General features: G+C 44.4%; 1 protein-coding gene across 1 annotated transcript in view; it reads right to left on the bottom strand.

Annotated features, from left to right (window-relative positions):
- Positions 1 to 15,404, bottom strand: part of LOC117733865 (plexin-A1-like) — a 208,227-nt gene that overhangs the window by 174,313 nt on the left and 18,510 nt on the right. Inside the window, 1 exon segment of the mRNA XM_034537776.1 lies at positions 2,667 to 4,069. Coding sequence (XP_034393667.1) covers positions 2,667 to 3,851 — 1,185 coding nt within the window. The 5' untranslated portion in view covers positions 3,852 to 4,069.

The following is a 15,404-nucleotide window of genomic DNA, read 5'->3' as shown; positions in this document are numbered from 1 at the left end:
GAAATTATAAAATGTCTTTTCTTTTCAAATATTCGTCACCCTAATGGGTTCTTGGAAAAACGTTGAATACATTTCAATTTGTTTCCAATTTTTGTCAAATAAAATACTGATGAAATTCTTTCATTCCATTTTTTTCATTATTTTTAGCTAGCAGTGTTATGCTGCAATAAGACATTTGTTTTTATTCCCCCTCTCTACTTCTAGCCGTGATTGTGCCGTTTCCTTTGAGGGGCAGGACTTATATTTATATATAGGAGCAAACAACGCCCTGGAACTGCTTGGGGTTCACAGGGTTAATGGAATAAAACAAGTTTGATCCCTACAGCTGCCGTATGACCAGTCGAAGCACAAAAAATGGACTTGCTGGCTCATTCTAACTCCCACAAGGTCTTGCCATAATTGGACCAGTGGCGTTGGACACATTGCGTTGTGATGACAAAACGGATAAAAGGACAAGTAGTAAAACTAGCAAAACTGAGAATAAAGAGAGAAGACTTGTCCACATTTGTCTGTGTTGTTCTTAATACTTTAAGTCTGTCAACACCTATCAACTAGCTATCAACAAGAGGCTGCACTTAGGCACAGCGGTGCTTTGTTTCGTTCCTCTCTGCTCTCAACCCAGTGAGCCTTCCTCACATCGCGCCCTTCCTCTTTCCCTTTCTTCTTCAGCACTGCCCTCTATTGCGCATCCCCCTTCCATCCCCCCTTCTGCCCACAAAACCGACGAATCACGTATATTTTTTCATCCCCTCCCCATTCTTACTAGCATCGTCTGTTCCACACCACATTGTATTTTCAGATCACATCCCGGCACTGGCTTTACACACTAAGTCACTCTGCACCTCATCACTCAGTGGAAAGTCAAGGAGAGGGCAGAGAGAGATGGTGCAACAGCGAAGGTTTGAGAAAGAGAGAGAGCGAGAGAGAGAGAGAGACAGAGAGAGAGAGAGAGAGAGATGGAAGAAGCGAAGAGAGGCAAAAGGAGCAAGAATGTAAAAATGAGGGAGGTTAAAGGTTAAAAATTAAAAGGCAGGGAAGAGGTCAGGGAGAGGAGTTGAGGGACACAGAGGCAAAGCAAGTGAAAGGCAGATAAAAGAAGGAGTGGAGGGAGAATGGGGTTAGCAAAATGAAAGAAATCTTTATACAAAGGATGGGGCTCGAGTGAAAGAGAAAGAGAAGGAGGCAGAGCAGGCAGAGAGAGAGAGAGAGAGAGAGAGAGAGAGAGTAGTCCAGAGATTTATGGCAGGTTGTTATGGAGCACCGACTGAATAACAGAAGGTGAGACCAGGTGAATTATTCATGAGGATACAGGGCCGTGTGTGTGTGTGACATGTGGGTAACACACACACACACACACAGACACAATGTATCTCAAGCACCCTAAGGCCAGCTCATCTTTGAAAGAACGGAAAGACAAGCCACCCACAACCTGTGGACAGTCTGAATTATTCCTAGGAGACAGCTGCCCTCACCCTCAGGCTGAGTAGTCTCACTTAGCTGTGGATACATTTTGACCAAATTATATTCAATCATGATGGAATAAATTCATGTTCATTCCCTTTTCACATCCGCCAGTGGGAAGAGTCCCACATTTGACGATTGACGTGTTAAGCTCTTTTAGTTCTCCGTCAGGTAAGGTCACATGACATCACGTCACCAGATATTGTGCGGGCGAGTCGGAGGGATGAAGGTTTTCTAACCCCGGAGAAAATGTAGGCTACTGTATGGCAGGTAGACCCAATAAGCAATTTGGGGTTAAGTGTCTTGCCCAAAGACACATCGACATGGACTAGTGGAGCCGGGGATCGAACCGCCAATCCTGTGATTGAAGGACGACCCTGCTCACCACTGAGCCACAGTCGCCCTCCCCTATAAGTGAACTACACCACTGTCAGGTCACTTCACATCGCCAGCACTAAGCTAAAGGTGGAGTAGTGTTTGCCGTGATGAGGTTCTGCAGACTAATTGAGCCACTTGTTAGCCAGCGCTCTTTGCTTTGCAATTCCCGATAGGGCTAATTACTGACATGTGTTATGTCGTAGAATAAAATCTCATAAGTTTGTGTTAAACACAGACCGAAATCTAACCGAAAACCCATTAAAAAAAAACATTGATTTGGAGATGAGGAATTAGGAAGTGCAAAAATGTAAAATTACTCTATACTCTGTAGAAATTCTCTCAGTGGGCTGTAATTCTGGATTGGGCTAAATATGCAATCACACCAACACTTTGGTAGTTTTGGCCTGACCAGAATAGGAAATATTACTTAGTAGTTAGTAATTTGTCAAGATCAATACTTACCCACTTACAGGTTAACCAGATAAACTAAAGTACATGCATAAGCAGCTTGAATTTCTGTCACCTATGTAGACAGATACATGAGTAAATGCTCCAGAGCTGGACTGTAACTCTCTAAACCTGCTTATTATAATAAATACAACCTAAACTACTAAAATGCTTTTGGCAAGAACAAGACAATCTATCCAATCCAACTAGAAACTGTTCTTTTAGTGAAGGGATGTGAACTAGCCCATTCAGATTTTTTTCAATTAGAAACCAACACATGCACACACAACCACAAGCCAAAACAAGCAGGAACAACATCATGTTCATGTCTGACGATGATCACAAAAACACTTCTGGGAGCTACTGCCTCAAACACTTACCGAGTTGATGCAGGCCAGCTCCTTGTTGAGTAGCCAGGGCAGGGAGAGCTTCCCCTCTCCTCTGTAGCAAGACTGAATCCTCTCTTTAATCTTCTCCTTTATCCGTTTCATTGTGAACAGACACAAAGCCGACTCCTTGGGCGGCTTGGCTCTGTTCTTCTGACCCTGGGCGAATACAGTAAACAGAACTTCCTCGTGCTCTTGAATACCAAGCGAACGCGCCAAACGGATCCCTGGCCGGGCCAAATAAGCATCCTGAACCAAGCGGTACTCCACTCCGTCCTTGGTGCAGCCGATGGGGAACTCGACATAGGAGTAGAACTTTGGATCGTCGACACAAAGGCGCACGATTTTAGACGTGAAGAACTGTTCGCTGCTCGCATCCGGCGAGGTCACCTGGGTGTCGAGTTGTAGGGTGAGATAATAAACAAACTGCTCGCTGTTGAAGCCATAGATGTAGTAGATGTCGAATGCCGGGAACTTTGAGAGCGTGTCGGAGGGAATCTTCAGCTGTGAGGAGACAAACTCATCCTGGTAGACGAAGCTGAACATGTCAGCATTCTCCTCGTTGGACATTAATTTGCGGCTGGATAGCGTTGGGAAGTACTCCGATTTACCGTCGATTGGGGTGCCGACAAAAAGCTTCCCCCCTCCGCCAAAAAGATCCGGGGAGATAACAACACCCGACATGGTGCCTGCCTCGGCAACGCTGGATAGATAATGCTCTTTACGGTGGTGGGGCTCGCCCAGCTTGAACAAATCATCCAGACGCAGGAACTGGCAAATTCCCTGGGAAGTACTCCCACAGGCAATTAAGCGGTTGTGGGCAGCATCAAGTAGCAGGAGCTTGTTGACATTAGAGGTCTGCACCAGCTCGTGGGGGCAGGACTGGACACCGGGGGGAGGGTAACAGCGAGGGTTGTCTGTGACCGGGCCAGTAACGTGGCTCCGTAGCTTGGTCAGGTTGCTTGACAGCTTGTAGATCCAGTTGACGGCGCCCAGGTAGACCTCGCCCGTTTTGTTGTGAACCACCAAATGTGTGAGGCCCCCTTCTGGTGGGAGGAAGGAGAGAAGGGAGGAGGGAGGAGTGGAGGTGGAGGTAGAGGTGGAGGGCATGGACAGGGAGAGGAAAAGGAGGAAGAGGATGGGGGGAATGAGAAGAGGTGGGTTGAGGTGGGAGGACATGACGGTGAGGGGAGGCGGGAGCGAATGGGTGTCGGTTGTGTATTTCGGAGTGTGTAATCCTCTGCAGGTCAGTCAGTGCCTTTAAGGACTGCAGGGTATGATGATACCAAAGAAGAGTGTCCAAGCAGTTCGCCTTCCTCTGTCTTTTTCTTCTTCCTTCCTCCGCTGTTGTTTTTATAACCTCAACCCCTGATCCTCAGCCTCGTCCGCCACCAGTCCTGAGAAAGAGAAACAAGGCAAAATATTAGCAATACATTCATGGACTTGTGTTTTGCACATCCAAAGGGCTGACAAAAAGGATTAACTTGTTTGTAACGAAATGACAAAACACTAAATATTCGCCCACAGACTCGGAGACTCCGAGGCCTCGATGCCAAACTCCCCAAAAAAAAACAAATGAAAGCCCTATCGGCTTTGTTTTATTGACTTCTCGACTCTTGGCTCACACCACTCTGTGGAGTGCATCTTTTAAAAGAAGACAGGGCCGAACATTGCACCTCTGCGTATTGATTGTCTGGAGGTATTAAAGGATCCAGCAGACAAATTGTGCATGTGCACACAAGAATACATTTAATACACTTCAAATACACACACAAAAAAACGCAACCTGTGACCATGGGTTTAGGCCTTTAAGAAAACATCCCAAATATTATTCTAGAGCGCATATGCATCCGACACACATAGAAAAGACCTACACACAGAAACAAAATCACACAGGGGGGTGAGCCACTAATATGCAGCATCATGATAGCAGGTAAACATCCATACTACAGGAGGACTCCTACAGTATATTTACAACAGAGCAGATAAAAACAAGCACACTGCTTCTGAAAAAAGGGGCAGAGAGAGAGAACTGGTTCAACACGATAAAGAGAAGAGAGAGAAACTATTTGGCTTCATACCAGTTCAATATAAGCCGGGGGAGATGGTGGCAAAGATTGCTAGAAGTGAAAACTACAGGAAGAAAAAGTGAGGAAAAAAGAATAGGAGATGAACCTTCCAACCATCCAATTCATATAGTCGCTCTCCCGGGTTCAGAGTCGCTAGAGATGCAGGGGCCTATCCCTGAATGCACTGGGGGACAGGTAAAGCCTCGGGAGTCCCAGGGCAAAAGCAACACGGCCGGCTCCACATGACCAATCATCGACACCATTGTTGTCATTATTACCATCACAGTGTGATGGGTCACGATGGGTGTTGTTGAAAGTTTTAACTTGGTTGAGAGAAGGACATCCTGGCTAAAAAGCACTGGAAAAATAGAGTTGGATCATCCCCCCACGGCCAATCCCCACTGAAGGCGTTTTTTTTATGTCCGTCACTCAGACAGCACACAAATTGAACCAATATCCTACTGTATACTGTATATGTGTTTTGGACTAATTTACTGTATCTACGTTAATTGATCAAGGCACCCAGTCAGTGACACTACGGGCAGATTACCCCTCAATCGCAACGGGGGGGAAATTAAAATCAATGAATCAACATATCACATCAACAAACATTTCTACCCATGGAAGCCGACATAAAAACTATTTTGGTTCAGTAATTGTCTGCTGTCCACTCAGCTCCCCAGGAGCTGCTGCTGACAGACGGGCAGAGACGCTTACCGAAGACGAAGCCAGTGTGGATTGGATGACCCAGTGGGGGAACTCACCGTTACTGAACCCCCAAGAAACTCCTGAGCTGTCTTCTGAACAGCATGTACTGATCACTCTGGAAGCTTTTTCCTTAAACCGTGCTTGCTCAAACTGGCACTCATCGCACCAATCACACCGCAAGGAGAAAAGGCATTCTCGGCGTGTGCTGGTAAGTAATCTTCAGGCACCGTCTTGAGACGAGAGGTAACCAGTTCTCGCAATGCATCCCTGGGGTCAACCATGAGAGGAAGCCTTACAGGATGTATATGGTAATAGTAAATGGTGAATGGACTTGTACTTGTATCGCGCTTTTTTAGACCTACGATCACTCAAAGCATTTTCACACTACCTGTCGTTCGGCCATTCGCAAATACACTGATGGCGGTTTACCATGCAAGGTGCCCACCTGCCCATCACAACTGTCTCACCACATACACATTCAGCCTATGGGAGCAATTTGGGGGTCAGTGTCGTGCCCATCAACATGGACTAGCGGAGCCCGAGTCGCCAATCCTTTGATTGAATCAACAAACTATTAAAAAGGCTACGATCATCTGCATTTGCTTTGAACCAACCACAATGGCCCCACACACGGCCCAACCTTTTCTTCATTAGCTTATTGGCTTATGCTCGGCTAAATAAAGAGCACAAGGCAAAGCCTTGTGTCGTAATGGAGTTTGGTCAGCAAGCTATTCTCGTCTCGGCTGTTTCTCATTGCTCCCTTTCATTACATTCCTCTCTCTCACTCTCTTTCTCTCTTTCTCCCTCTCTCTCTCTCTCTCTCTCTCTCTCTCCCTCTCAGACACTTCACTTCTTGTCAATAGTGTCTTTCATCTCCAGTCCAGCCATGATTACAGTGGCCAGGATGACGATGCTGTTGCCTGTCCCATCAGGACAATACAGCTAGTGTTGGTATCTTTGACACACGCACACACACACACACACACACCCGCACATACACTTGCACAAAATGTGAACACACAACACACGCATACAGTACATTGACATTAAACAGACCTGCCCACACACACGTGCGCACTAAACCGATCAACACAAGAATGTGCGCACTTGAATAGACGAGGAAATTCAACTCGCTCCACTAAATGACATGTTAAGATGGCTATTCCTGCAGCATTTCCTCCTCTCACCTTCTCTGATTATTTTACAGATTCTATAAATAAGTCTGATTGAAAAGTTTTGCTTGTATGTCTGAATTAGATCTAAATAAATTAGTTTTTTTGTTTCTGAATGAAGAAAATAGTTTTGAAAGACAAGATGGGACAGAATACTATCATGGTACAAACTTGTGTCCTGCTTTGGTGCACGCAATCCTAATTCATGATATCATTGTGTGATCCTCAAATTGTGTGTGTCTTGTGTGTGTGTGGTGGTGGTGGTGGGGGGGGGGGGGTCAGGGCCATCCTGTAGCCCACCTGCCACATCAGATGAAGCTGTAGAGACGTTCAGGTCTGTCCTGCGCTGATTTATTGCTGTTGGCACATCGATTGCACACACAGCCGCAGACCTTGGCCAAACACTTAGGCAAATTTATACACACCGCTTCTTTAGCATGGAGCTCACATCCGTGCCCAAGTCTGTGCCTGTGTGTGCGTGTGTTCGTGCATCTTGCATCTCTTCGATCTTATTTACTACCACCAGACGCTCAGACACACGTCCAAATGCAACGGGGGCCCGCATATAAACTGTGTGTACACAAAGCGTATATAACCACAGGGAAAGTATAAATGTTTACATTCATACGTTTTGCCATTTTTAAACACATTTTTTCTGCGATAAAGGGCAGCGGAGAGAGCAAATACCACTTGGTACCTTTGCCTGCATTTAAGATCTTGTTGATAAAAGCAAGTGAACCCAGAAGTTTGGTTTTCCTACAAATAGTCAGCAGCCACGGTGTGAACCACTGATGACTGAACCTTGGGCTTTGTAACATAAGAAGTGGACATACTTGCTGTGACGTCACCCATTGGCAAGTGGACTGCAATTTTAAAGCCTCAAGAACGGCATTTTGACCGTCGCCATGGTGGATTTTAGCCGTCGCCATCTGGTTTGTAGCAACCAGTAGTGACACAAGAGGGAGGAGCTAAATACAACCGAATGCTGATTAAGACAATTTTAATAAGACAAACATTTTTACAATGTACTTTCATTAACTGAAAACGGTGAACCCGACAACACTGTGTTAGGGACCTGTCAATCACAAGGTAGCCGCCACGCCCTAAAGCGTTCCCCTACTGTCTATTTGACTCTAGATGGACCTTCATTTACTAAATGAACATCATGCTGTGTTGAAGAATATTTTAAACTAGAGATTGAGATCATAAGCTCATGTTTCTGACTTCTATACAATCTGACTTCTTTCTGCAACCAGAGGAGTCGCCCCCCTGCTGGCTATTAGAAATGATGCAGGTTAAAGGTACTTGTCAGTCAGTTAACAACTCCATGCACATGGAGAAATCATCGGATTTAAGAATGAGTGTGTACTTCTTCAGCCTTGAGCTGGGTTCCCAGGACTGAGTCTGCATCCAAACCAACAGTGAGGCCTCTCACACTGCTGATCATGTGAGCCCTTATAAGTTCTACACATGATCAGAGGTATGACCTGTGTTCACTGCGAGGTTGACTGCTTCTTGTGCTAAAAGTCAATTAGGAAATTAATTTAGGGGCTAACTGTCAGTTGTTTCATTTATTTAAGCAAAACGGCAGAACAACAGCACCTGTGTTTGATCTCTATTGGCCCCATGCTGCTGTTGTTCTATGAGTGGGTCCCTGTTATCTTGTGCACAAGAATGGACGCGCACAGCGACATAAAACGAGGTGTTTCCCATTGTTCTTGTGATCTACAGGTGTGCTTAATGGACCAACCAAGGCCGAGCAGAGGAAGACTGCCGGCAGGTAAACGCAGATGTAGACAGAACTGGATTTAAAATACCTTTTGAAAAACTAAGTCTGTTTTGCAAATGCTTTGACGGAGCAAAAAAACAGACTTCCGGAAGTGTGCATGCAGAATTGGATCCGATCAATTCACGTTTTAAGTCTAGGCGTCTTGCAACAGATGGTGGCAAAGTTAAAGTCACAGAGCAGGTCGGTTGGGGACAGTGGAGGAGGAGGATATGAGAACCGGACAGGAGCGGACACACACTTGAACGTGAGGAGATTTCTATTTGGAATCCATTTTCCAAAAGGCGTGATATTGACAAGCGCTAATAGTGCAGACAGTAGTCGGCTCACAGCTTCCTCGCCTGGCTTTTTAACAGATAGACGAAGATAAGACAAGACAAGGAGGACGGGGGCGGAACTTGAAATTGAAAGGAAAAAAAAGAACTGAAAGGAAACCCAGACGGTATACAAACTGCCAGAAATATCCGGTTTAAAGAAAGACTTTGAATCAAGCCTGTCTCCTCCTGTGGACGCACATGCAGTCTGGATGCTGTTTTTTGGATGTTTGAGAACTTTGAATGCATGTTGACCTGGTAGATAGCAAGTGGGTCAAAGAAGGCCAGTGGACGTTTGATTTCTTTTCAAAACCTTCATCTGAGAAAGAGAGAGAGAAAAGTGGGGTGATAAGTTGACACCTTCCCCTCCCTAACCTGTGCCAGTAGGCTGGCGGTACAGGGGGCAGCAGCAGCTTGGCAGAATTAGCATGCGAGCTAACTAGAGAGCTGTCAGCTAGGTAGCCTGCTAGTTTGCTTATTCCACAATGCTTTATTGCTACACTGGTTAAAGTCAATGACCCCAAACCCAGTTGTCACTTGCAGTGCAAAACCTCAACTCAGTAAGTCCATGACTAAACTTGGTTTAGTGAGCTCGCCATAGCAACGGTACATATAAAAATGGCTGCCGCTCTAGACCACTCAGCGACAATGATTTGCATGGTAAAGTCCTTTCTTGCCCTATTTGCTACATATTAAATTGGACTGCATACTAAAGCACCAACATTGTAATTCCTTCCATTTGTGAGGTGACTCGCTCATTTTAAACCCATGCCAGGTTTCAACTGGCACAGGATGATGTCTTTTAATTGCATTTCGTGGTGTTTTATCTTTTATGCAAAAATAATTGGACGACACCGATGACAATATACCACACCGTCTAAATTAATTGGACCCCTCGCCTCTACTTGTGTGTGAATCAAATTAAATAAAATCAGTGTAAGGATGAAGGAATGAAGAATTGGCTTGGACTCCGTGTGTGTGTGTGTGTGTGTGTGTGTGTGTGTGTGTGTGTGTGTGTGTGTGTGTGTGTGTGTGTGAGTGTGTGTGTGTAGAGTGTGTGTGTGTGGACACAGTGTATAATTTACAGTCGCACTCCTCAACCGACACATAGACAGCTGCATATGTGCACGCACACACACACACGTTTTTTCTCCAAATAATAATAATGGGCTTCAGCAGGAAGAGGCAGACTACACAAAGACTCCACTTCATTCGTTAGGACTATTCAAGCACACACACACACACACACACACATGCGGGGAAACAGGCGCATACATACATACATACATACATACATACATACATACATGTAGGAACATGCAACTATACGCGTGCATATATTTGTTCAACAAACAACCGTGGACACACAAACCAACCCTGGCCCACGTCCATATGCATGGAGACGCCCACGCAGACATACAGATACATTAACGCGCATTAGCTTTTCCGACAGCCATCATTCATTCAGATGGCGCAGTGCAAATCTGTGCTGATCAGAGCCAAGTGGCTGAGCTACTCCCCCACACCCAAGCTCTCCAGAGTGGAGGGATTTGCGGATTTCTCAGATAAAGTAAAACCTTTAACAACTGCAGATACGCTTGTTTTTGCGCCCCGTAACGGACGAATCTCATGAGGCTTTCTTTCATTTTCCCCTCGGTGATTTTCATTTATTTCAATCTGCCTCCTCTGCGTGTGGAATCGCCGTTCTCGCTGGGCCAGGCGCACTCCCATTACGGGGCACACTTGCTATTCATTTTACACATGCAGGGTGGAGAGGGCGGCCAATAATTGCAGCTGTGTAGTGAGAGTTTTCCCAATTAAACGGGAGAAGTGAGTCATGCCTCTCACTCCAAACCCCTATTAGAAGGCCGTAGGTGGTCGGAGCAACCCGACACCTCGGAGACTTTAATCTTCATTTTTAATAACTTATTTTTGTGAAATTGAATCTGTCCCGAAAATAGCTTACATTTAGTCCAAAAAACTGCTGCCCTTTCAGGAGAGCGCTTCACTAAAATGGTACAAAGTAACAAGCATGCTGAAGAGACGGTATCTTTTGTTGTTTGTTTTTTTTGCAGTCAAGTTAAATATATTTGTCCCATACCATTGTTTTTGTACCTCTGTTTCTCTATCATGTCATACGCCAGGAGAGGCTAGAAGCCCTCCAATCTACTCGACCACAACAATCATCCAATTCACACTGTATCAGAGTTGTTGAAAAGCTGTTGGAAAGCCCATTGGTTTGGTTTGGATTCTTCATCTGCAGAAATGTCAACGGCAACTTTAGTCCATTGACGTAATAATGAGAGTGCCTTCACCTCTTTGATGCCACAAACACTGGTACTGTCAACTGGTACCTGATGTGTGATTTCCCACAGCTTTTTCTAGTATTCGCTCCTCAAAGGACTTTGTTTAACCATTAAAGCTGCCAAAACAAACGACCAAGAGGACAGTCTCTTTTATACAAATAGACATACAGTAATTGTCCAACAGGGGTGAAAGTCTGTCAACAGATGCTTGAGAGCTGGTAGATTGTGGGAGAGGCAGAGAGACGGAGAGATTTCAGACAAAAATAAAAGAGAAATTACTCTGCAGTTGTATCATTCTCATGATGGGTGTTGAACTCACTGCAATGGAGTGTGTGTGTGTGTAGTCTCCAAAGAGGGGACCCTGCAGCTAAAGGCATTTAGAGGGGCTTTAAGTGCTTCAATAGGCCTCGAAACACAGTTCTTTATCAGGGAATTTGGCGTAGATAATCGAACTTGGCTCCCATCCGCAGAAGTGCAATTTTGCAGTTTACAAAAATGAGAAGGAGAGAGAGCAGCAAAGGATGGAGAGAAGGAGAGGAAGATAATATAACACAGAAAAAGAGCCCATTCATTCCAGGTCAGTACAAAATCTCTGCATTGGGATGAGAGTGTTTGTGTGTACATCATGTGTAAAAACAATTAATGAATTAATAAAAAGAACGGTGAAGAAACACTGACACAAGGACAAAAGAGGACGGTTGCTACTGTTGCCGATTGGTCTGTGCAGAGACAGATGAGAAACTGAGCGTGCGTTGTAGTTTCATATCTGGAGGCGAGGGTACCATCATCTTGTATCTTGGTTGAGAGGCTTCGTATACTCGGGCCGTAGTGGAAACCTGTTTTATTGTCACGGCGGTGCGGTAACGCCGCATATGAACTGGGGACAAATGTCCATGCGCCATCATGGAGGGCGGGGACGTAAACGGTTCTGCATGAGACCAAGCGGTGCCGGGTCAAAGATCAAGTCCTCTTTGAATTAAGAGTCGAAACGTGAAGTCTCCAAGCCAAGGACATGTTTTGAAGCGGCTGGTTTTTGGAGTTTTTCATTTCCTCCTGTAGGTATCGGTTGATTGAGGGTGAGCAGAGAGTTACATGATGCAGCGCAGATACAAAAGCCCCTCAGCACTGTTACAATGCAGATTTAGAATAGAATAGATCTTTAATGTCCACCTGGGTGTTTGTCCTTGGCTCACCAAAGCACAAGAAACTACATGAAAAAATATCAGACAAGCAGTTTGTGAAACACGGAAACAAGATGACATTACGCACTAAAGCAGTTCATGTCGAAAAAATGTAAAAATACACTTTTTTCAAAAAAAGTGTACCATTCCGGTACTTCGAGTGTACCGGACTGGTACACTCCAAGATGTCGTCCTTTTATGCAGTTCTTTGGTTCCCCTATTTTAGTTTGTCTGTTCTGCTTTATTTTGTAATTGTAATTTTCTATTCCTCTATTGTGTTCATTGCCTATATGGCATTGTCTCCTTTGCCTCATGTGTTTTCTGAAATGTTTACTTGTATTGATGTTATGTTTTTACCTTGCTTCTATGTAGAGCACTTTGTAAACCATGTTTTTAAAGGTGCTATCTCCAGTGTACCAGGCCGGGACGTGGAAAGATCACAGACTTTAAACAAGCCAACTTATGTGGATTGTGGATAAATCTGATGGAAATGTAGCTTCTTGGTGACAGACAGACAGACAGACAGACAGACAGACAGACAGACAGGCAGACAGACAGGCAGACAGGCAGACAGGCAGACAGACAGACAGGCAGACAGACAGAGACAGGCAGACAGACAGACAGACAGGCGGACAGACATGCAGACAGACAGACAGACAGGCAGACAGACAGACAGACATGCAGACAGACAGACAGACAGACAGGCAGACAGACAGACAGACAGACACTGTTCTAAATCCGATCCTCAAGGAGATCCGTTACATGTTTCTAGCTTTAAAGTTTAAAATTTGACGCACATTATATGTGAGTCCTCCAACAAGCTTGAATTCAACGCGGTAAGCTCTTTAATGGGATGCGCACATTCGGCGTTGCTGAATTTTGAGTGTGAGTTGTCCTTGACTGCTGAGCATGTACAGCTATATATATATATATATATATATATATATATATATATATATATATATATATATAATCTCTTTGCTTGCTTTGAAAGATATGGATTCAACTATCCAACAATTGGTCACCAACCGTCCATCTGACAATCGACACTATAGATTTTCAGTTATTAACACTATGATTAACTCCCAATTAGTTAGCATTTATGAGGAGTATAATAATATGTGATATAAGGTTTATTACACACAACAATGTAGTTGTAAGCAGATGTAATATATATATATATATATATATATATATATATATATATATATATATATATATATATATATATATATATATATAATAGCCTGTTTAAACAAATAAGTAGAGGCTGCTATATCAACAGAGAACGATCAAAAACACTGTTGTAATAATAGTAAATTTATCTTCACACAGTTCAATCATTTCAAGAGTTAATAAGAGGTTAAAATAACTGCGGAGGCTGCAGATGATCACGGTGAAATCTGTAGTACGGTTGGAGTTCAATTATACTATAATTATACTATAATATAGTTGTAAGCACCTATAAGGACAGTTTACCGTACTACAGATTTTAGTTGACCCTATCTATATTAGTAAATTAGGCAAACACTTATTTACCTGACATCTGTGTCCACAGGTGGCTTGCTTTGACGTCATAAGGTACAGTTCAACTGTCAGCGCACTTCAATCATTTAAAGAGTTAGTAATAAGAGGCTGAAATAACTGCGGAGGCTGCAGATGATCACGGTGAAAGCCATTTGGCTCTTAAGTGTAACCACAACAGCGGCCATAAGCCAAATGCTGGCAAATTTGTGAAATCGTCTACTCCAGCCACTCTGGCAGGTCACCAACCATCAGTTGAAGGACCATTATAGTTATAATAAATACGAAAAATAATAAAGAAAATCACACTGCTTGGTAAAATTGTAAACGCAGTGGGCAGATGCACTTGCTGCAGACTGAAGAGGACGTTTTTATTTTGTGGCTCTGTCCTGGTGGACCCTATGAATTATAATACAGTGTCGCAGAAATGAGTCCCAAACCCCGGAAATGAGTTTCCCACTTCTGGTGTCCTCGTCTTGGAGTCAGTGGGTTCTTTCGTTAGATTCTTGGATAGCTCCCTGGTTCAAACCGCCGACGTCTTGTTGTTTTTAGATAAACTAATGCAGCAGCTGAGTCAGTGGCAGTAAACCATGACACTGTGACGCTCTGCGAACTCCTGTAGCGTCAGTTCACGCTGCGGCCCCCCCCCCGTCAATATCGTTACGGGCATGGGGTCTTTTTCAAACTGAACTTCCTTCTTCAGAGGAGGTTTCGTGGCTTAGGCCACAAAACCCACTTAGTTCAGTTTGGGAGAAGAAGGTTAACGTCAACTTGACTAACAACCGATTTGAATAACTGACCTAAATGCCAACACTATTGGTTCCACATGGGACATGAACAGAAGTCTCCTGGACAAAGGTCCTATGTGTGCTTGACCCATCCGTCATACAATTACTTCCTTATAGGCCAGAATATTTATCTTCTTTTATTTTCGTCATGTTACGTGGACCGCAATCTCAAAACTGCAACCTGTAAAACACACGGAGGTAATTTACAGGCAGTTGTATGCGTCTGTGTACCCTCACTCTCGTTCATGGTGCTATTTATGCTTCTAATCCTCTCTTCAAAGCCCGTAGGTGTTGACTGCTGGATTTTGTTGGCTTGTCGTACTTTTTGACACACACACCACACAGGAGATAACGCAACTGCTCTTCCTGCTGCCTACATTGCAGATGCCAAGCACACGGAGGAGGAATATCACACTTGATTAAACACTGCCACTTGAATCCGCCAGTCGCATACCTACGCAGACCTACACCTACACACACACACACACACACACACACACACAGGCGATCACAAAGACATATGCATACCTTAGGGCAAGAAGGATGCATTCCAAACGCACTCTCAGCCAAAGCTGCCTTCATCCGAGAGCGAGGCGGTGCGTGCTGCTGTAGATGTGTGTTAGGCACGCGTGTGTGTGTGTGTGTGTGTGTGTGTGTGTGTGTGTCATCTATCCGTATGTCATCTCTCCTCTGATGTGACCTTTACACACAGATATTTTCTTCCCTCCCTGCCTGCAACACTGCTAACACAATTACACTGGGCTAATGAACAGAGGACCCTGATAAAGTGGTACACGCACACACACACATGTTTCCTCCATGCATATCAATCTCCCTGTAAAGGCTACATTTGCATCTGTAATATAAAGGAAAGTGCTTATTAA

The sequence above is a fragment of the Cyclopterus lumpus genome, chromosome 7 (genome assembly GCF_009769545.1).
Source record: "Cyclopterus lumpus isolate fCycLum1 chromosome 7, fCycLum1.pri, whole genome shotgun sequence".
Lineage (NCBI taxonomy): Eukaryota > Metazoa > Chordata > Actinopteri > Perciformes > Cyclopteridae > Cyclopterus > Cyclopterus lumpus.
Note: the sequence above shows the minus strand (reverse complement) of the source record. Positions and strands in the feature narration are given on the sequence as shown.